At 39.3% G+C, this 20,897-nt stretch overlaps 1 protein-coding gene across 7 annotated transcripts in view; it reads right to left on the bottom strand.

Moving 5' to 3' along the window:
* The window catches only part of CHD7 (chromodomain helicase DNA binding protein 7), a 188,677-nt gene that overhangs the window by 23,463 nt on the left and 144,317 nt on the right, over positions 1-20,897 (bottom strand). For all 7 annotated transcript variants that reach the window (XM_015145419.3, XM_015145423.3, XM_015145422.3 and 4 more), the window contains 9 exons: positions 19,997-20,173; positions 15,025-15,168; positions 13,266-13,521; positions 7,296-7,506; positions 6,574-6,769; positions 5,750-5,917; positions 5,329-5,508; positions 1,832-1,942; positions 1,537-1,742 (listed from right to left, as the gene is read on the bottom strand). In XM_015145419.3, the coding sequence (XP_015000905.2) occupies positions 1,537-1,742; positions 1,832-1,942; positions 5,329-5,508; positions 5,750-5,917; positions 6,574-6,769; positions 7,296-7,506; positions 13,266-13,521; positions 15,025-15,168; positions 19,997-20,173 (1,649 nt within the window). The remainder of the gene's footprint in view (positions 1-1,536; positions 1,743-1,831; positions 1,943-5,328; positions 5,509-5,749; positions 5,918-6,573; positions 6,770-7,295; positions 7,507-13,265; positions 13,522-15,024; positions 15,169-19,996; positions 20,174-20,897) is intronic.

Below are 20,897 nucleotides of genomic sequence, written 5' to 3'. Positions count from 1 at the left end.
TGCCTGCCTAAGCCATGACTGTTTTGCTCAGAGCTCCACCCCAAGTGACTGAGAGGATCCTAGACAGTGACCAGCACATAGGTGTTCAGTACATAGTGACGACTATGGGAAGAGGGAAGGACCTGACTGAAAGACAATCTGTGCTAAGCACACTTCTTAGCTGTAGGAGTTATTTATGTGTTCCATTCCTAAAGTTACCCACAGAACTCTCATATCGGATGACTGTGCTGAAACATGGCAGCAGGTGAGGGTAGCAAAAGGCTTTTGGGGGGCAGGGTGTGAGTCTCTGCCCCATGTAAGAAGAGACAAGAGAGGATGCCCAGCTTGCACAGATAATGAGGATGGACTTCTGATGAACAAGCATTTATCAGCACTATGTGTCTGCTCACACTGCACTACGCACTGAGGGCACAAAGAAGGAGCCTCCATCCTCAAGGAGCTGCAAACAGAATCTAGCAAAAGAGGGAGGTGACTCAAAAATCGTAAACAACATGATGAGTGTGATGGGAAGTATAGGCCAGACTCGGTTGCAGAGCACAAGCTGATGCCTGCATCGGACACCCACAGAGAGCAGAAGGGAGGCAGGTCACCTCCCAGTGGAGGTGCACGTGGGTGGTCCTCTAGGCAGTGGGAAGAGCTTGTGCAAAGACACAGATGAGATGGAGCGTGGCACATTGAAGGAGATGAAGCCGTCTGTCCTAACAGAAGCTTGTACTGCCCATGGGAAAGAACCAACAGAAGACAAGGGCCTAGAAGAGCTCTGGATGCCATGTCAGCATATGTTTGTGTTTACTCTGAAACTAATGGTAATCCATTGGAAGAAATCATCCAAGACAGGACGTCATCAGATCTGTAGAAAGGTTACTCTAGTAGCAGTTTTTTTGTTTTGTTTTGTTTTTTTTAACAGGAGTTGCCTATAGTCCCACAATCTGTTAGAGAACTCTTATTGACCGATTCAGATATTTACTGAGCACCCTGCCATTTGAAGTACTGCTTCGGGCGCCACAGTGATTCAGAGATAAATTAGACATGGATCCTGCCTTTCAGAAACTTGTAGTCCAGCAGGAAAAATACAACACTTTCACAAAGTTCAAATGACCATTCATGGTTCACATGAGTTGCAAGGAAGAATTTAACAAGTGAGATTATTGCCTTTGACAATTTTTTATAAGAGAAATATTAAAAGCTTACGACAGTCACAAATTTTATGCAAAGCTTGTAAAGTGAGAAAAGATTTTGTAATTTTGACACTTTGTTCTTATTAATAATCAACATGTAAATCTGGATCTGGCATAATTCCTTAAGGTACACACAAGCACCCTAACTTCAGGTGACCTCTGAATCCAGAAGCATCTGAACAACTTAGATTATGTTAACCAAATGGCTCCAAAGCCCTGTAAAGTTACTGCAGAAGCATTCATTTGACTGTGCAAAGGGGTGTCACACAAATTCGAACACAAATATAGCTCTATACCAGTTGGGAATTCTAACTATCGTTAGAACAAAATTCCATCTTACGTAGTGAGTCCTACTTACCCATAGACAAGCAGATTCTTCTCCACCCTGAAACACTCACTCCTTGCATAGCCCTGTGACTTATCCTGGGGGCGCCGTGGCTTTGCGCAGGGCTTTTCTTCAGAATCACTTTCCAAGTCTGAGAACTCCATCAGCTCATCTTCCTTCACTGCACTGTAGAGCCTGGTCTGCTTTCTCACTCTTGGAGTATCAATAACCAGGTTGTTCTAACAAAAGAGGAGATACATTTGAAATTTCTGAAAGAGTGGCTCTTGGTTTAGATCAGATAGGTGTTTGAATGGGACTTCTTACTCACCCTCCCATTTAAGGCATCAATATCCAATTCAGCCTTCTTAGCCCACTTTTGCCAGAAATTTGGATCATCCAAGGAAATATCTGTCCTATTTCCAGATGCAACAAAACTGGCCTACAGAGAAAAAAGAAACACATTACTTTGAGAGGTTTTTCTCAGAAGTAGAATGTAAAGCAGCTTTTGTTTATTCATTTGCTCCAATATTGTGCGTTCCTCTACTTGTGCTAGACACTACAGTAGATGGGACTAGAATGACAGACGGGCCCTCAGGCAACTGACTGACCAGGAGCTGAGACCAAACCAAAGAATTACACTGCAGCATGATAAATGACAGGGAGCAAAGGTATAGACCAGTGCAAGTGATATACAGAGGAGGGGCCCCTAACCTGGTTCAGGCGGGGCATTGCTGGAAACTGAGAAGAAAAGGCTCTCCCATAAAATGATGCCTGAACCATTTTAAAACATTCATAAAACAGGAAAGCATGTGGACATGTTCACAGCAGAGCATGTGCCATGGCACAGAGGAGAGTAAAGGGGAAAAGGGTAGTCAGGGAAGAAGAACCAGAGGTCGAGCTGGTGAGGGAGAGGGAAGCTAGGTGAAGCAGTGTCTTCTATGTGTTGTTAACAGAGTTTGAACTCTATCCCGAGGGAACCAGGGACTATTTGAAACTGGGAATAATCTCATTATGGACACAATCATATCTAGAGTCACAAGTTGGAAAGGTCATACCAATGCTTGGAGCATGGAGGTCAGAACACAGCAGAAGAGGCCACTGTAATAATTTACAGAAGAAATAACAAAATGGAGAAAAGAAGGTGGTTTAGAAACATATTCTTTAGGCCAGGCGTGGTGGCTCACGCCTATAATCCCAGCACTTTGGGAGGTCAAGGTGGGCAGATGGTTTGAGGTCAGGAGTTTGAGACCATCCTGGCTAACATGGTGAAACCCTGTCTCTACTAAAAATGCAAAAATTAGCCAGGCATGGTGGTGCACGCCTGTAATGCCAGGTACTCGGGAAGCTGAGGCAAGAGAATCACTTGAACCCAGGAGGAAGAGGTTACAGTGAGTCGAGATTGCGCCACTGCACTCCCACTGCACTCCCACAAAGCAAGACTCTGTCAAAAAATAAAATAAAATAAAAACAAAAAAATTTTTAAAAAAAGAAACATATTCTTTAAAAGGTAAAATTCTTGGGAAGCTGAAGGTGGAAGGTGACTTGAGCCATGTGTTCAAGTCTAGCCTGGGCAACACAGTGAGACATCATCCCTAAAAATAAAAAAGGCAAAATTAATAGAGTCAGAATCTGGGTGTATGTGAAATATGAAAGAGGAAGCCAGGAAAAACCTCAGCATCCATTTCAGGCATCTGAATGATGTCAGTCAGGTGGACAAACAGAGATGGTGGTAGGGGGAGAGACAGGGATGGTAAATTTGGCTGTGAGCTCTGAGAAAATAATCTGACATAAAGCTGAAAGATGTAAGGGAGAAGATGTGGGTCTCAAAGCCCACAGGAGAAGAGCCTTTCCAGATTGGAGGAGCTGGGATAACTGGACAGCCACATGCGAAAGGAAGGTTGGACCCCTACCTCATACCATACACAAAACTCTATTCAAATGGAATCACAGACCAAAATGTAAGAGTTAAAAACTACGAATCTTGGAATCTAAGTTACGCTAGTGAATAACATTATGCTAACTGAATGAAGCCAGACACAAAAGATCATATACCACATGATTCCATTTATATGAACTGACCACTGTCCAGAGTAGGCAAATCTGTAGAAAACATAAATCTCTGTGAGCTTGGGTTTGACAATGCACTAAAACACAAGCGATAAAAGAAAAAGATGGTAAACTGGGCTTCATTAAAATTACACGCTATTAAGAAAAGAGCAGGAGAAAATATCTGCAATCATATTAATACAGAACTTTCATACAGAACATATTTTAAGTCTGAAATATTAATAACAAGAAACTCAAAAAATGAACAAAGAACTTGAATAGAATTTTTTCCAGAGATGATCTACATCTGGCCAATAAGCACATGAAAAGATGCTCAATATCATCAGAGAAATGCAAATAAAAACAAGAGTGGGATATGACCTCACACCCATTAGAACGGCAAAAACTAAAAACTCAGATAATAAAAAGTATTGGGGAGGATATGGAGTTCCATTTCCTCCATATCCTCATCTATACTTCTTACTATTTGACTTGGAAAGAAAATAGTACAGTCACTTTAGAAAACAGTCTGGCAGTTCCTCAAAGGGTCAAACATGAAGTTAACATAGGACCCAGCAATTCTACTCCTGGTATATACTCAAGAAAAATGAAAACAAGTCTATATAAAAACTTGTACACAAATATCCATAACAACATTCTTCATAATAACCAACAGTAAAAACAACCCAGATGTCCATTATCAACAAATAAATGTGGTATACCCATAAAATGGAATACTGTTCAGCAATAAAAATGAATTACTGATTCATACTACAATATGGATGAACCTGAAAAACATTATGCTAAGCGAATGAAGTCAGACACAAAAGATCATACATCATATGATTCCATTTATGTTAACTGTCCACTGTCCAGAGAAGGCAAATCTGTAGAAAAATAAAGTAGATTCATGCTTTCCAGATATGGGAGACTAGTACGGATAGGAATAGGGAATGACTGCTAATGAGCATAAGGACCTTTCTGGGGTAATGGAAATGTTTCAAACTTAAGATTGTGGTAGTATGTGCTCACGTCTGTAATATGGTAAAGGCACTGAATTGTACACTTAAGACAGGTTAACTGTATAGTCAGTTAATTACATTTCAGTAAAGCTGTTAAAAATAAAAGTACAGAGTGGGCCTTAGTGAGATGGCTAGAACAAAATGCAGGCAAAACCTCAGAAGGGGCTCTCAGGTGGAACCATTGGATGTACTCAGTGGTGACCCTGGCCAGAGCAGCTCTGATAGAGAGGCAGGGAACGGGTGCAAGCTGGAAGCTGAAAAAGCTGAAAAATAAGTAGAAAGGGAGACAGTAGAGACAGCTGGAGTAGATTACGTTTGTGTGGATTTTAGCTCTGAAAAGAGTTTATGTATGGAGACAGAGTTAAAGGGGAAAATAGTGGACAGGTGTTTTTAAAGGAGTGAGTTGATCATTCTTACAGGCTGTTTCAGAAACTAGAATCTGGGGAGAGAAGGAAGATGCCAATGGAGCAGGATCTCAGAAGTGGAGAGGATGGAGTCAAGAACACAACTGAGGGATTAGCCTCAGGAGCTGGGAAGTAGATACAAGGATGACAAGGCGAGGGCAAATACCAGTGGCAGGTACACAGAAGAGAAACCAAAGTATAAAGAAAGCTTCATGTGCCAGGGGTTCCACAGGGAGTTAATGATTAATTTGATTAATTCCCAATGCATCTTGTAAGCACTTTTACAAGGTACTTTTCACATGAACTCTGTTATGTTTCTATGGAAAACCTGGCCTCTTCAGATCGATTCACACCTTAGCAAACGTGGAACCTTTCCCTTCCGACTCAATGGTAATGGTGTGGGTTCGACGTAGGAGGATCTGATCAATATCTTCTTCACAGAATTTAGACCCTTCATCCTCCTCATCCATGAGTGCACCATAGGCCCCTTTTCGTAGAAGATCCTCTATTTCTTTCTTGGAAAGCTGTTGTACCTGTTTTAGAGAAATATTTAAAATACTCAAAATAATTTAGAATTAAAAGATTTGTAGACTAAACAAATGCCGCATTTTTCTCAAAGAGAGTAAACCTAAATTATAACAAAGGAAAGTGTTACAAAAATACACTTAAAATATTGAGGTCGAAAAATAATCAAAAGCTGAGTAATTTTTTATAATTAGTTAAATAAAGAAAAGTGCCAGAATAAATGAATGGTTTGGGCAAGGGTGGTTTTACCCCATTGGTAGCATTTTCTCTTCCACTCATAGACTGTAGCACAGCTTTATCCAGCCCCAGCTTCAAACTAGCCTTGTCAAACATTTCCCTTTCATAGGAATTTCTTGTAATCAGCCTGTAGATTTTCACAGATTTGCTCTGTCCTATTCTATGACATCTAGCCTGAGCCTGGAAGAAAAATGAAATTAATAGTTACTGCAATGAACTGAATGTTTGTGTCTCCCCACCAAATTCATATGCTGAAACCCTCATTCCAATTGTGATGATATTTGGAGGTGGAGCCTTAGGGAAGTAATTAGGTCATGAGGGTGGAGTCCTCACGAACGGGATTAGTGTTCATATAAAGAGACAAGAGAGCTGGCTCTCGTTAAGCTGGGTGAGGACACAGCAAGATGATGACTGTCCGTAAACCAGGAAGAGGGCCCTCACCAAGAACCTGACTCTGCTGGCACTCTGGTCTTGGACCTCCAACCTCCAGAACTGTGAGAAATAAATGTCTGCTGTTTAAGCCAACCAATTTATGGTATTTTGTTAAGGAGACCTGAGCTAAGACGGCTACCAACGAATGACAAGACTCAACTGCCAGTTATAAGACCCTATCTATGTGCCAATAAATAGAGGTGCCATTTAGAAGAAGGTTAAAACTAAAAAGTTTCTTCTCACATTATTAATCAATAAGTTACTAGTTGGTTACTTGCTCTGAGTCATAGGACACAGCCTGAGTGACAACGCAACATTAATTTATGGGTCTGACTGGGACTCTCTGTCATAGTAAGCAGAATGACTTCTTTTTTAAAGGCATCAGGACTTTCTTGTGCATTTACCTGGAGGTCATTTTGGGGATTCCAGTCTGAATCAAAGATGATGCAGGTATCAGCAGCAGTGAGGTTAATGCCTAAACCTCCTGCCCTTGTACACAGGAGGAAAACAAACCTATCAGAATCAGGTTTGGAGAATCTGTCGATAGCCGCCTGGCGGAGGTTGCCTCTTACTCGGCCGTCAATCCTTTCATATGGGTACCTAGAAATCATCAGTGTGAACAAGGAGGCCTGACACACAGCGACAACATACTTGCTCCTTTTTTAAAATTTTTATTACAATATGGAATATATATTTAAAAGACTAATATGACTTAACAGAGCTAATCTCAGAGCAAACAGGGTTTATTGGAGTTTTTTATATAATTGATTGAATGATCAACGATTAAATTTTATTTTACTTCCTCTCCAGGGAAATAGCTAAATTCTAAAAACAGCTGACACCTATAACAGTAAGATAACAAATAATTTCAATTTTAAGTAAGAAATATTCTCCCTTACTCAAATAAAGGCAATGGGGAAATAAAATTGCCTAAAAAAGTATGCAATGTCCTCCTGTAGTCATCATATAAAATAATCATGTACATCTATAGTTTTAAAAATGACATGTGATACATTTTCCCCATTCTATCCCCTTTATCATAGATACCACTTTTAGTGGACTGCTTGGAACCCTGTGAAGGTAATTTTAGATTTCCTTTTTATTATTCTGATATGGTGGCCCTCACCGTCTTTGAATGAGGTAGTCTTCCAGTATGTCCAAGCAGCGCACCATCTGGGAAAAGATAAGCACCCTGTGGCCACCAGCCTTCAGTTTTGGCAGCAGCTTGTCAATCAGCACTAGCTTGCCAGCAGCCTGGATCATTGCCTGGAGCTGAAAATCTGGAGACTCTGCATTGTGTGTTTCTTTAAACTCTTCCAAAATTTTCTCTTCAGCACCTGCAGAGATTGGACAGCATAACGTGAATACTGTAAAAGGTTTTTATTACTAAAAACAATGAACTTGCTTTCAAAACCCATTGCAAACTGTAGGAACCAGAACACCAAACTCCTGCTTATGAACAAGAATCCATCCACTTACTCATACTTGGGTCTATACAAAACTGTGGATGCACAAAAGGGATAAAAGTTTTAAGCATGACACATTGAGGCATTTAGGGGGAAAACCACATTTTTCAACAAACAAATGTTTGCTGTCTGTAAAAACGGAATTTCAACAACAGACTGTCAAGCCAGAAGTGGCAGAAACAAGCCAAGGGCCAGATACCTACAAAAAATTTGGAACCTAAATTGCTAAAGAAATGAAGAAATGTTTACTAGCTGAACATAAATACAAACAACAAAATCTGTTCCGAAATGAAAAAACAAAGGAATAGAGTCCTAACAATTACAGCGTAAGAGCAGTAGTAGTTTGGGTCTACAATTGCATATTAATATAGGCAAAGGAACTACAAAAAGAGGAATTTACTTCCAGGATAATTTCTTGGAATATCTGTTGGGGACCTAAGCATACATCTACTGTAATCTCTAAATCTCCCTCCACATTCATTCTCATCTGGTAATTTTTCCTAAGATACAAAATTCTATCTTGAACTATCCAAACCTTTTAAAATTAAAAACAAATAAACTTTTAAGTGTTTGACACAAGACTTCTATGCTTACACCCTTCTTTTCTCCCTCATAGCCCCACATGGATTTTTGCTGGTCCAAAGACTTGGGTACATTGGCAAGAGGCCTCAAGAAGATGACATCTTCCTAAGGAAAGATGCCCCACCACATCCCTGCCTGACACACGCTTATTCAGGAAGCAGCAGGCTAAGCTTCCTTCAACTGCTTAGGTGGCTTAACTAGAATTACACAGCATTGGTCTGGCCTCCTCTTGCCTCTGGGGTTAATGAGGACATAGCTGTTGTGTTCAGCTCCTTTCTCTGAGGGTGGAGGATGTGTTCAACTATTCTTTAGAAAATACACACACACACATTCATCTTAATGGGATTGTCTCCTGGACTTTAATTGTGCCAGAAACTTAAAACTACCTTCCTACCACTAGTTTTTAACATGTGAACTAACTATACACAAGATGGGGATATAAATCTCACAGAGGCTTTAAAGGTTGGGTTAGTGGGACAGGCCACCACAGCCTCTCACATGGTACTGCTGCAACAAGCACAGATGTAACAAAAGTGCAATCCTATCTGTACTTTAAGGTTGTATGTAGAAATTACCTTATGGCACGGTCAAATGCAGAAATACAGCTTGTTAATTATTAATCAACAAATAATTTACTGAGAACAGATTAAAGTCACTTAATGTCTTCCCAAGCACTAAGGCCTTCCACAAAATACACTGACTTCCTATGAAGGGGGCCTGGTCCTCACACCTTTTTTAAAGTGAATGAAAAGGTAATATTCACAATTTTTCTTTATGGAAAATAAATGTAAGAGTAAAGAGCAAAATGCTGTTTAAGAGCATTAGCAAGAATGTTCTTGAATAAAGTTAAATATTTTTTAAAACATGAAATTTAGAAACCCAGGTTCTAGATTCAGGACAAGCCCCTCAAGAGACAGGGGAAACAGATTTAAGTGCACATGTTACATTAGGTCTCTTTCGAGTGTGTTCTTGTACAATATACCATAAGCTCTGAAATTCAGAAATAAATTTTACTCTTACGTTATCTGGTCAACTATGTTTTGTCCATACTAAGTTAAAATCCACAATAATATAAATATAGTATTTTAGCCATTTAAAACAAATTAATGGCCAATGAATATTTTTCAAAAAGAAAATAATCATTTTGACAAAATAAACATCAGATATGTTTGAGTTTCAGTTAAAAATTTTTTAATATAAATAATTCGGTCAAATTTGCAGAGAAATTTAATTTTAAATTTATTCAGAGAGTAAAAAAATAATTTTTGCCTTTTTTATACCACCAAAAAGAATAGTCCAAAAAAAAAATCCATTCTTTCTTACCTGACAAAAGCTACTGCTGAATTAATTAATTCAGCTCTTTGTTATGAATTCAGGTTCTTACAACTGGCAGCCAGTTTATACTAATAATATTTCATTCAAAAATAGTATCAGCAAACATCTTTCCTATACGATTGTCTTGACATTTTATTGTCGCAACGTTGAAGGAAAGAGGGTGGGAAGAGTGTTGCGGAGGAAGGCAACTGCTACCTTCTGACATCATAGCTAAATTTTCAAGATTACCAATTAACGTTTGATACCCAATTTGTAAACATCAATCCAAAAATTAACTGGAAATGGGTTATGACAACCCAAAACACTTTGTTGGTTCCATCCTAAATTAATGTACGGCTGGTACTACATTGGAAAGTGTGTATATCAAAGACAACTTGAAACAAGTGTGCACTCACTTACAGCTTGAAGTCTTTTCACTTCAACAGATGGTCACTGTCGGGACAGTAACTGCAATGTCCTCTAGCTATATAAAAGCCACGAACAAACAAGAAAATATTTTGTTCTTGACGATTACCAGAAAAAAACAAGTTACTATTTTCTCTCTGAAATTCACTCCATCACGTAAGCCTCATTCTTGTTTTCTTTTTGCCCACTCTTCTCTACACGCCCCCTGCCTCAAACAATAACCAGCAATGACTCTTAAGTCAGCTCTAACCAGCAGGGTACCTTGGACATGTTTTCAACATTATTCTTAACTTCACATTACAAAACCGAGAAATTGGAAATTCCATTGAAATAAAGCTTGGGCCAATAATAGTAACTCCATTTATGTCACTCAGTTAGTTACCTTCACTTGTTTAACTTTCTTGCTTAACTTTTTAGCAAGAAAACAACTAGCAGAAGACCTAGAGTGTGCCAGACACTGTTCCAAGCATTGAAGTAAAAATATTAAGGGTCACATTAAAAATATTGTCTCATTTATATATAGTTTGTGTTCTACCAACACTTCTAAACTTTTTTCCTTGTGCTGTGCTTATGTTACTTTCAACTCATACATATAAAATTGCTTCTATTTTTCATAATCCTGGAAATGTGTTTTGTTGAAAGTTGACTGAGGCTTCTTTGCTCTGCCACAACCCATTCAAATTTCAGTGTAATCTCCCAAATTAAAGAATTTCCTTTTAAATGCTGGATATATGTTTTTACTCCAGACTGTGGATGAAAATGAACAGTACTGGCCCCGGAGCAACTTCTACACAATACGATGTCTACGTAAGTTATCTGGGCAACTGCGTGCGCTTAGTTTGTAGGTTATCTATACTTTTTCACCCTAACTTCCCCAAATTTAGGAACAAGGACACCTGCTTAACAGACACTTCTTGTCAGGACAGAAAAGCTGACCTCAAGGTGTGACCAATTAGGACAACTGCCACAGATGCCAAGCCTTAGGGAGTCCTAAGGGGCTCCTGGTGAACAAATATGCTATAGAGAATGACCCTGGAAAGCAATCAGCAGAGGAAGAGACACACCAGCTGTGTTTTGGGGGAAAACAACCCACAATGTTCAATGCATATAATTAACATATGACCAAACAGGGTAAACTTGCTGGAACTGGGGGTGGCAATCTAACTACCATTGCTGAGATCTCCCCTTTCACACACATCCTGCTGGTAGCATTCAGACTCTTTTGTATCTCCTTTTCTTTTCTTTCCCCTTGGAGCCTATTATTTCTTTTCTTTTGTACCAGCTATTAAATGCAAACGCGTGTATGTGCACAGTGTATGCACACACGTGTCCTCATCTCGCTCCATCAGTTGCCCTAAGCTCTGTCTTGCCAACTCACGACCTGGCTAGTTAACACTCACCATAACAGTTGTACAAGCTCCTAAACATACTGTGATTAGCAGGTTGGCAGTATCAGATACATAATCATCACACAGGATACTCTCTTTAGAAGACAAAACTAAAAGCACAAAAAGAAATTCACTGGCTGGGCACGGTGGCTCACATCTGTATTCCCAGCACTTTGGGAGGCTGAGGTAGGCAGATCACTTGAGCTCAGGAGTTCGCTACCAGCCTGAGCAACACGGAGAAACCCCGTCTCTACAAAAAATAAAAAAAATATTAGCTGCACGTTGTGGCACATGCCTGTAGTCCCAGCTACTCGGGAGGCTGAGGTGGGAGGGATGCTTGAGCCTGGGAGGTCAAGGCTGCAGTGAGCTGAGATCATGCCTCTGCACTACAGCCTGGGTGCCAGAGTGAGACCCTATTCAAGAGAAAAAAATGTGTATATATGTGTGTGTGTGTGTGTGTATATATATACACATACACACACATATATATATATAAATTCACTGATTCGTCGCACCACACCAACAATCCCAGGTGCAACCCTCTGAGACTGTCTTCCAGGCGTGGACTACTCTGTCCATTAGAAATGGAGACTTCTGAATCTGGGGTCTGATGAGTTATAAGTTATTAAAAGGGGAAAGATTAGAAATTCTTTAAATTAGCTCTCCTTGAACCTCATAAACTGTGATAAAGACAGACCAGGTTGTGCTCCCTCTTCCTTGGAAAGGCATCTAATTGCACTGCTGGCCAACTATCATCGTGTACAAGTCTCCCAAATTAGCCTGCCCCCACCTTTCTTTAACCCACATTAACTTCTGCCCAGAATACAATAGCCTCTGAGCTGGTCCTTCTGCTTGTCTGTCTTTCCTCCTCCCATCCTTTTTATGCAATGTTGCCTGACGCATCACCCTGAATCATATTTCTTATCAATGCTCAGCTCAAACACTAGTTGTGGTTCTTCACTGCCTGCAGAGGAGAGCGGAGGTTCCATGCACTTGCCTTTAAGGAATTCTGCAGTAGGGTCCAAGCCATGACTAAGGTGCATTTCTTATGTGTGCCTTTTACTTTGGGCAAGTTCCTCATTGTTTTCCTGATCCCCTCTCTTTGCTTGTATCATTACTTCAGCCTAAACATCCTTTCTTTTTCTAACTCTCCTGGGAAAATCCTTTCTACCCCTGCAGACTTGCCTTAAAAGGCCATCTCCTTCTAAAGACTCCCCCAATCTCAATCTCTCAGCTAATTGAAGACTGCTTGTGGCGAATGCTCCCTTCTTATTTACCTTTGTATTCTCCAGAGTATCTTATACAACATAAGCATGAAATATTTATCACCTTAATGATTTCCAAAAATGCATAATAAAGGTTTTAAGCCATGAGTTATATAACACTATCAATTTAGTTAAGAAAAGAGGAGGCCCATAAATTATCAAAGCTTTAAGTTAATCTTTTTGTTCTCAGAGGACAGAGGTGCTAGATGACTCTAGACTGAGAGGAAGATGAGGACATTTTCTATCAAAGGCTTGAGACAGCTGTTAGCTGTCTGCCCACACCTAAGTTCCTCTTTAACATCTCTGATTTAAATACACACACCCCAAGAAAACCTCCATTAGGGGTTAATTTCTCTTTGGCTGTTAGCACTTCAGATGACTTCTAGCCATGGAAAACTAATGCCTCTTTTCAAGCACAGGGAGGTAGGAGAAAGGCAAAGTGAGATTCCATTTTAGCGATTGCTGGGGCAATGGTCACTCGCCTTCAGCAAACACAGAAGGAGGCATCACAGAAAGTGGGAAGCTGGTGAAATCCATGCTGAGTGGACAGGAGACAGGAATGACTATATACCATGAAATCCTCAGTCTGGGGGCAGAAAAGGATTTCTGGGCTTCAACCGTCACTTAAGCAAGTTTGTGAGCAGAGCAGGCTTACCATTAATAAGGTACGGATGATTGCAGCACTTCCGCAATTCCATCATAGTGTTTAACAGGTTAGGTACGTTAGCTTGCCCACCGCCTTTGGAAAGAAATGTGAAATTCTTCTCAAGGATGGCTCGGTAATATTTCTTCTGAATATTTGTTAGCTCAACTTCAATAATAGTTTCTTCTTTGGGGGCCAAGTTCTTTTCTACATCCTCTTTGAGACGTCTCAACATCATTGGCTTTAGAATAGCTTGAAGTTTTTGCACCTAAAAAAGGACCTTAAGTAAATACTTGTGTCATGATTTGATGGTAAGTTAAAACATATTCTAACATGAAACATCAGGATTATCTCATTCATTAACCATCCATTTTCATTTTTCAAAGCCCAGTGAGAGAATGAAGGAGCTCATCTTTCAGCTTTCATAAGAGCAGCGCATGAAGGTTGGATGATTCTATGTCAAATGAACTATTTCATCCATCCAGGAGCCCTGAACAGCCAGAAGGCTTGAAAAGTACCCAGCAGAAATCCAACATATTCATGTAGCTTTCCCTTCTGTTTGCTCTAAGCCATAGGGAAGATAGAGAAGAGCGACAAGACAGTGTCATGGCAATGCTCTGTTTCTATTCTCTTCCTTTCTAGGCAGAGCTAAAGAATGAGAGGAAGTGAGCCAGGAGCAATCTAGTCCCTGCAGGAAGGAGCCAGTAGAGACATCTCTCCCTGGTTCTCTTTTCTATTGATTGGCAAGAGAACTGAGTACTCCATACGGTTTTTATTTTAGAAAAGAAAAACAAAACAGACCTTACTCTGAACCGAGCTAAGAGATTTTAGACAGTAAGACAGGGGAGATGGCACATAAAAACCAAGACTTCACATCTATCTCCATATTTATTTCAAATACAGCACACACATTATAACTAATACCCACATAACTCTTACAGCATATAAAATAGCCAAGCACTTTTTTTTTTCTTTTTTTTTTGAGACCAAGTCTCACTCTGTCGCCCAGGCTGGAGTGCAGTGGCGCGATCTTGGCTCACTGCAACCTCTGCCTCCCGGGTTCAAGCTAGTCTCCTGCCTCAGTCTCCACAGTAGCTGGGACTACAGGCGCCCACCACCACGCCCGGCTAATTTTTGTATTTTTTTTTTTAGTAGAGATGGGGTTTCACCATATTGGTCAGGCTGGTCTCAAACTCTTGACCTCATGGTCCACCTGCCTCAGCCTCCCAAAGTGCTGGGATTACAGGCATGAGCCACCATGCCTGGCCCAAGCACTTTTCATACACAATACTTCATTTATTTCTCACAGAAATACTGTGCAGTGGTTATGCCCTAAGTTTCTAAAGTGAAAATATGTAGGCTTGAAGAAGTAAGCATTGTGGCTGAGTATAGATGCTTCACAAAGAACAGAGACTCAAAACTGCAGTAGGCAAACAGCTCTATCACTGTCAGTGGCATCTGACATCATCCCCAAAACTACACATACATAGCAAAACTACCAACCTGCACAGCACAACTATCTCTGAAAATTATATCAACAGGTATGTAACCTCTCTATAAATCTCAACAGTCCTTCACAAGAGCAAACAAACAAAGAAGAAAACCTTTACGATGATGACCTAGAAAGTCCAAGGAAAGGGTATCTAAGGTTCTGTGTACTAGGTGGGAAAAACTGTAATATAATCACACTTTAAAATAACTTAATATTTTGCTGTTTCATGGGCTAATCTTCAATTTTATGAGTGAAATACAAAGTAGAGGTGATAAATACCTGCTCTTCTGTTTTTAGATCACCAAATTCTTGCATAAATGTGGTTTCTGAAGGGAAGCGACTTGGTTCCAAGAAATGAAGCAAGCTGAAGAGTTCTTCCACAGTGTTCTGGAGTGGGGTTCCCGTCAGCAGCACTTTGTGTTCCTGAGGTAATGCAAGGAAAACCACTAATCAAATTGTAACAAAAACACTTTCTTAAAACCAGAGCCTCTCACTAGATATCCACTGTTCTACTCCTACTCATCTATCCTGTGAAAAGTATAGGAATCAGGCATGAAAACAGAGATATTAGAACACGATTTCTGTGTCAGGTAAACAGATCTGGGGACAGTCCTCTCCAGAACTTTACAGGGTCCTTAAATGTGTCTTGCCATTTTGTTTCTTCCTGGAGTTATAGGTCAGTATTTTAGTGCCATGGCTTTTTAAGTCCCCAAGTCTCAATGCTTTTATCCCCACCAGTTAAGTTTTTTTCCTAGAATCCCTAGATTCAGATGAAACATGCATGCTTCTTTCTGCTCTCTACATCAACAGTGCTCTCATCTCTCCATCTGCTTCCTGCATGACTCACTTCATAGAGACAAAAGAAGTTCCACATGCAACAGCTATGAAAAACTATTTTGTTCTGCAAAAATTTCCAACTAGCAAAGAGGTCAACTTGGTTGTAAATACCACAATCACTTTTTTTTTTAAATCAGATGCTATTTATAAATTTGTCTCTTTGAACCAACTTAGGTATTTCTTTAATTAATTCTTCCTGTTTACGAACTCTTTCCCCAGCTTTCCTCATGCAGTTGTACCCTGTCCTCCTATTTCTATATATGCAATACAGAGGAGCTGTTTTACAATGGCCAGTCTTAACAATAGTGAGATATTAATCTTAAGAACCCTATTATTTTCTGCTTTCTCTGGCCATTTGGTACACAGCACAGCTAACAAAACTATTTCAGAAAGTAATTATACCTCCCAGTAGTTGAGAAAGAAATATTCTGACTTAACTCGGAACCTGAGAAGTCTTGGTTGCCAAGCAGAGTATACGCTCAGTAGATACTAGATGAATGACGTAAGAACATGCTAATTTTCTTAATATCTACCATGTCATATCTGTCAATGAAGCTCTTTGAAAGTGAGGTAAAGGAGGCCGGGCGCGGTGGCTCAAGCCTGTAATCCCAGCACTTTGGGAGGCCGAGACGGGCGGATCACGAGGTCAGGAGATCGAGACCATCCTGGCTGACACAGTGAAACCCCGTCTCTACTAAAAAATACAAAAAAACTAGCCGGGCGAGGTGGCGGGCGCCTGTAGTCCCAGCTACTCGGGAGGCTGAGGCAGGAGAATGGCGTGAACCCGGGAGGCAGAGCTTGCAGTGAGCCAAGATCACGCCACTGCACTCCAGCCTGGGTGGCAGAGCGAGACTCTGTCTCAAAAAAAAAAAAAAAAAAAGAAAGTGAGGTAAAGGAGTTCAATACACTTGTATTCCTCTTCCTCTTCCCTTTGAATAAAGTCTCTGAGGCAGTTTCATGGACCACCATCATCTTCAGACTCAGTGAATTCAAAAACAGTAGGGAGCAATCAATCAACTTTTTTCTAATGTACCACCACACTTGTGGATAGCCTGGGCCACAATCACTGACATACCCAAGTCCTGGATTACTGTATGCAAGAACTTTTTTTAAAGCCCCATCACATATTCAGGAAAGAGTTACTGCAGTAGATGAGCTGTATTGATTATCGTGTCTCCCAGTTTTTTCATATCCTTTATTACTACATTAAATTAAATCTTGACTGCCTAACCAAATATTCTAAAAGTCAAAGCCTTTTTAACTTATTAATTTCAAAATAAACTTATCTGAAAAAAGGAAAGCACTCCTTTCTTAGGCAGCTTCCCTTCAATTATAGTTACACCAAATGATTATACACAAAATCCTTTCATACAGTTACCTACAAATAGTGGAATAAAACGAGGTATCAATTTGAAAGTGGGTAACAATAAAAAAAATACACAATTACTATGCACAGTCTCACAAAACATCATGTAAGAAACTCAGGCGATGGACCTTATCACCTCCACCTATGCCAGCAGATGTGCTTCTGCCTTGACAACATTACTATTCTTTTTAGCTCCGATGAAGTGATGTCCATTTAATTTCATTTTAAGCAGACTCTGTGTGTCAGGTTTCCTGACAATGAAAGAGATACCAGAATCAATGAAGAACTACCATGACCTCCACAGCATCCCCTCCTCGTGGATGGGGGACAACGAGATGGCTGTTTTCCCAGAGCTCCTGTGGAGGACTGTGAAGACGGTGACTGCCCCTCAACGTATCATCTTTACAAACGTTTCCTTGGTGCCTGCAGAGCTGAAGACACTCATTGGTCTTCCTTTCTGGGAATGCACTTGGAGATAATCCTCATCAAGCGCATTTTCATCGCAAGTAAGTCTAGTGCAGGTAACAGCAGTTCCCTATGGCCTGTACCGTAGCTGGATATAGTTACTATCCACTGTTTTGACTGTGACTTATTGTAGGAAAGAATAAAAAGTAGAAAGTGGCTAAGTTATCAAGATGCTTACTTTTTAAGTAAGGATTTAAAGACCAGACAATGAGCTGTTCGGAATTGGACAAATACAATTATATTCTGAACAACAATGTGTTCCATCTTGAAAACATTTCTTCTCAAATAAATACTCCCGATCATTAGAAAAATAAATATTTTGTTCATGTGCTAATCAGAGCTTCCCAGTTGGTGAGCCAAGGATGAGTACAGGTTATAAGTCCTTGGGGAAGGTCAGGACACCCAGGACTGGTGGTGTCCCGTGGCAGTAGGCAGCCTTCTGTTTTTACCCAAGTGTGACATTCATTTTCTGTATGTGCCATCATGTGAAAAAGCTTAAGAACACTGCAATATGTAATAGGAAAATTATTTGGATAACAGATTCTAATCCATTAATCAAATGTTAGTATAAATAATAGAAAACTCTTTGAACTAGCCCAAAGATTGTGGGAGGCTGTGGGAGGGATAGCATTAGGAGAAATACCTAATGTAAATGACAAGTTGATGGTTGCAGCAAACCAACATGGCACATGTACACCTATGTAACAAACGGGCACATTCTGCACATGCACCCTAGAACTTAAATTAAAAAAAAAATAGCCCAGTGACAATCAGATTGTTTGATGTTGACAGAGTTAAATTAATGTGTACTCACCAATGAAAGAATGTTTTACAGTAAGAATCTACCATCTGGGAACACATGAACTAATAATAGAACACAACTCAGATAAGCTCAGTCAGATGACTGTTTAAGCCTTCAGGAAATGGTGACATAACTGTCTCTTAGTAGAAAACTATGAAGGTGGATCCCTACTGAGAAGATATATTTAGATTATATCATAAGCATTAGTGTTTACCTGCAAATACAAGTTTACTTCATTTTAATGCTTAAGTATCACCTGGAGTGAATAAATGCAAACACAGAGTTTCTCTTTTCCATATGCTTACCAAGGTCCCTGAGACTATTCACTGTTTCTAAGCACTCTCACTTGTTTTGTGGATTGGCCACCAAATAACAGTCAACTGCTTTGAGACAGATCTTAGGATAGCTTTAATAATAATTCATTAGGAAGAAAAATGGGAAATCCCACCCTATATAGGATAATTCAGTCAGACTTTTTCCTTTAAGCAAAACTAGATTTTGTTTGTTTTAAACTAAAAGCAAAGCTGGCAAATCTAATCTCTTTAAGAATAAAATAAGCTGCTTCAGAGAATCAGCTGCAACAAAAAGCTTTTAGGTGTTTTTTGGTAATAACAGTCTTCAGCTAAAAATATATGGCCATGAATACATAGAACACTCCTTCTCATCTCAAACTCTCAGTTAACAAAAGATCAAATTAGCCTATAGAAATTAGCATTAAAAATATTTTAAAAACCTTTCTGTACTTCCATGAAACTCATCAAATCATCCAAGGCATGCTAAACGACAGTAGCTTTGCTTTCAAAATGTACATTAAAAATAAAATATAAGTGATCATAACCACGATATAAACTATGGAGTGAAAAGAAGCCTGAGGATGACAGGTCATGTTGAAATTCCCACTAGGAAATCATACACAAGGCAATATTAGACAGAAAATAAATCAAATCCTTCTACTCTTATGATATGCTATTCCATGATGCTCCTACTGAAAAAAAATCTAGAAAATCTACTCAGGAAGACCTGATCATCTCTTGGGAAGCTGGAAAAGTATGGGACAAGCGTGGTGTAAAACTCCAGATTAAATCTGAGGCATTGTAATGCCCCAAACTTCTAAGCATCTGTGCGAACTAAACCAACCCCAGATATCCTACTCAACTCATTGAGAACTTGCATCTACAAGTCCTGCTGGCCACAGTATGACAAAACCTATGAGCCATGGAAAATAACTGGACTATCATCACTGAAGTAAAGCTTGGCCCAAAACTTAATGAAATGGCAGTACAAGTTAAGTATCCCTTATCCAAAATTCTTGGGACCAAAGTGTTTCAGGTTTCAGATATTTTTAGATTTTGGAATATCTGCATTTATACTTACGGGCTGAACATCCCAAATGAGAAAATCCAAAATCCGAAATGCTCCAATGAGCATTTCCTTTGAGCATTATGTGGGTACTCAAAAAGTTTTGGATTCTGGGATTTTTGTATTTGGTATGATCAACCTGTATTTATGAACAAAGGGTAAAACAAAAACTTGAAACTCACTTTAGTGAAGATATCATGATTACACTCTGCTATAAGACAACTGTTTAATAGACACTAGCCAACAATGTAAGAATCCAAAAGGCAACAACTTTTGAATAACTGAAAGTTCCAGAGAATATACCACAATATTTGACAAGCTTTTCAAATACTGTTTACAGGCATCAAATTCAGAGCAGTGGGACTATCAAGTCAGCAACAATTCTATTCAGGTTCAGTGCAGTCACCAATATGATCACTGACCAAGTCCATCATCTTGAGTCCCTCCAACAGCTTGCAGTTCCTGTTCTTCAGCCTGTGGGCTTCATCAATGACTACACAGCGCCATGGAATATTCCGCAGCTCAGGACAATCAGTCAAAATCATCTCAAATGTAGTGATGATGGCATGAAACTTATAGGACCCCTTTATCACTCGACCCTATAAGAACAACTCTGAATTATTATTAAGCATTAATGACTACATAAATAACTTTAAGGATGAATAAAGAGCATAAACATATATATTTATCCCTTTGGAGATCTCTTTATTTTAGGTGACATACATCTGTTTTCAAGTTATTTTGGCAGTTTTAAACTATATGGTAAAACAGAATTGTAAAACAAATGACAAAACTGTCAGTAAATTTTGGATCTAATCTCCTAATAGAGCACGTGCATCACTTACCACTAAGTATACCCATTCTAGTCACACATTCACATATGACAAAATTTATAATAATTTCCCAAATCTAAAGATACAGACTTCAATATTTTTTCTCCTTTAGTTATTTAATTGTAGGTCAGATTTTATACTTAGAATACACACACACATCTATCTCTCTCTATATATATAAATATATATATATATAGCAAAACATATATATATAGCAAAAGTCCTATTTGCAATTACAGGACTTCCATTTACTACCCATAACATAAAACTATTTTAGCATATATTATTCTTCCTTATCATGTCATTTATAACGCTTCACTGTTGATACACACTAATGGCATAAAGGTAACTAGAATAAGAAAAAATTAAAGCAATTGCTACTAACAGCCAAAGCATAAATTCCTCCCTTGGGATATATTTCATTCAATGTGTCATATATTTCAAGGACTTTTTACATCTTACTATTTTTCACTTCTAGCAATAGCATAAT

This window comes from Macaca mulatta, chromosome 8, assembly GCF_049350105.2.
Source record: "Macaca mulatta isolate MMU2019108-1 chromosome 8, T2T-MMU8v2.0, whole genome shotgun sequence".
Taxonomy (NCBI): Eukaryota; Metazoa; Chordata; class Mammalia; order Primates; family Cercopithecidae; genus Macaca; species Macaca mulatta.
Note: the sequence above shows the minus strand (reverse complement) of the source record. Positions and strands in the feature narration are given on the sequence as shown.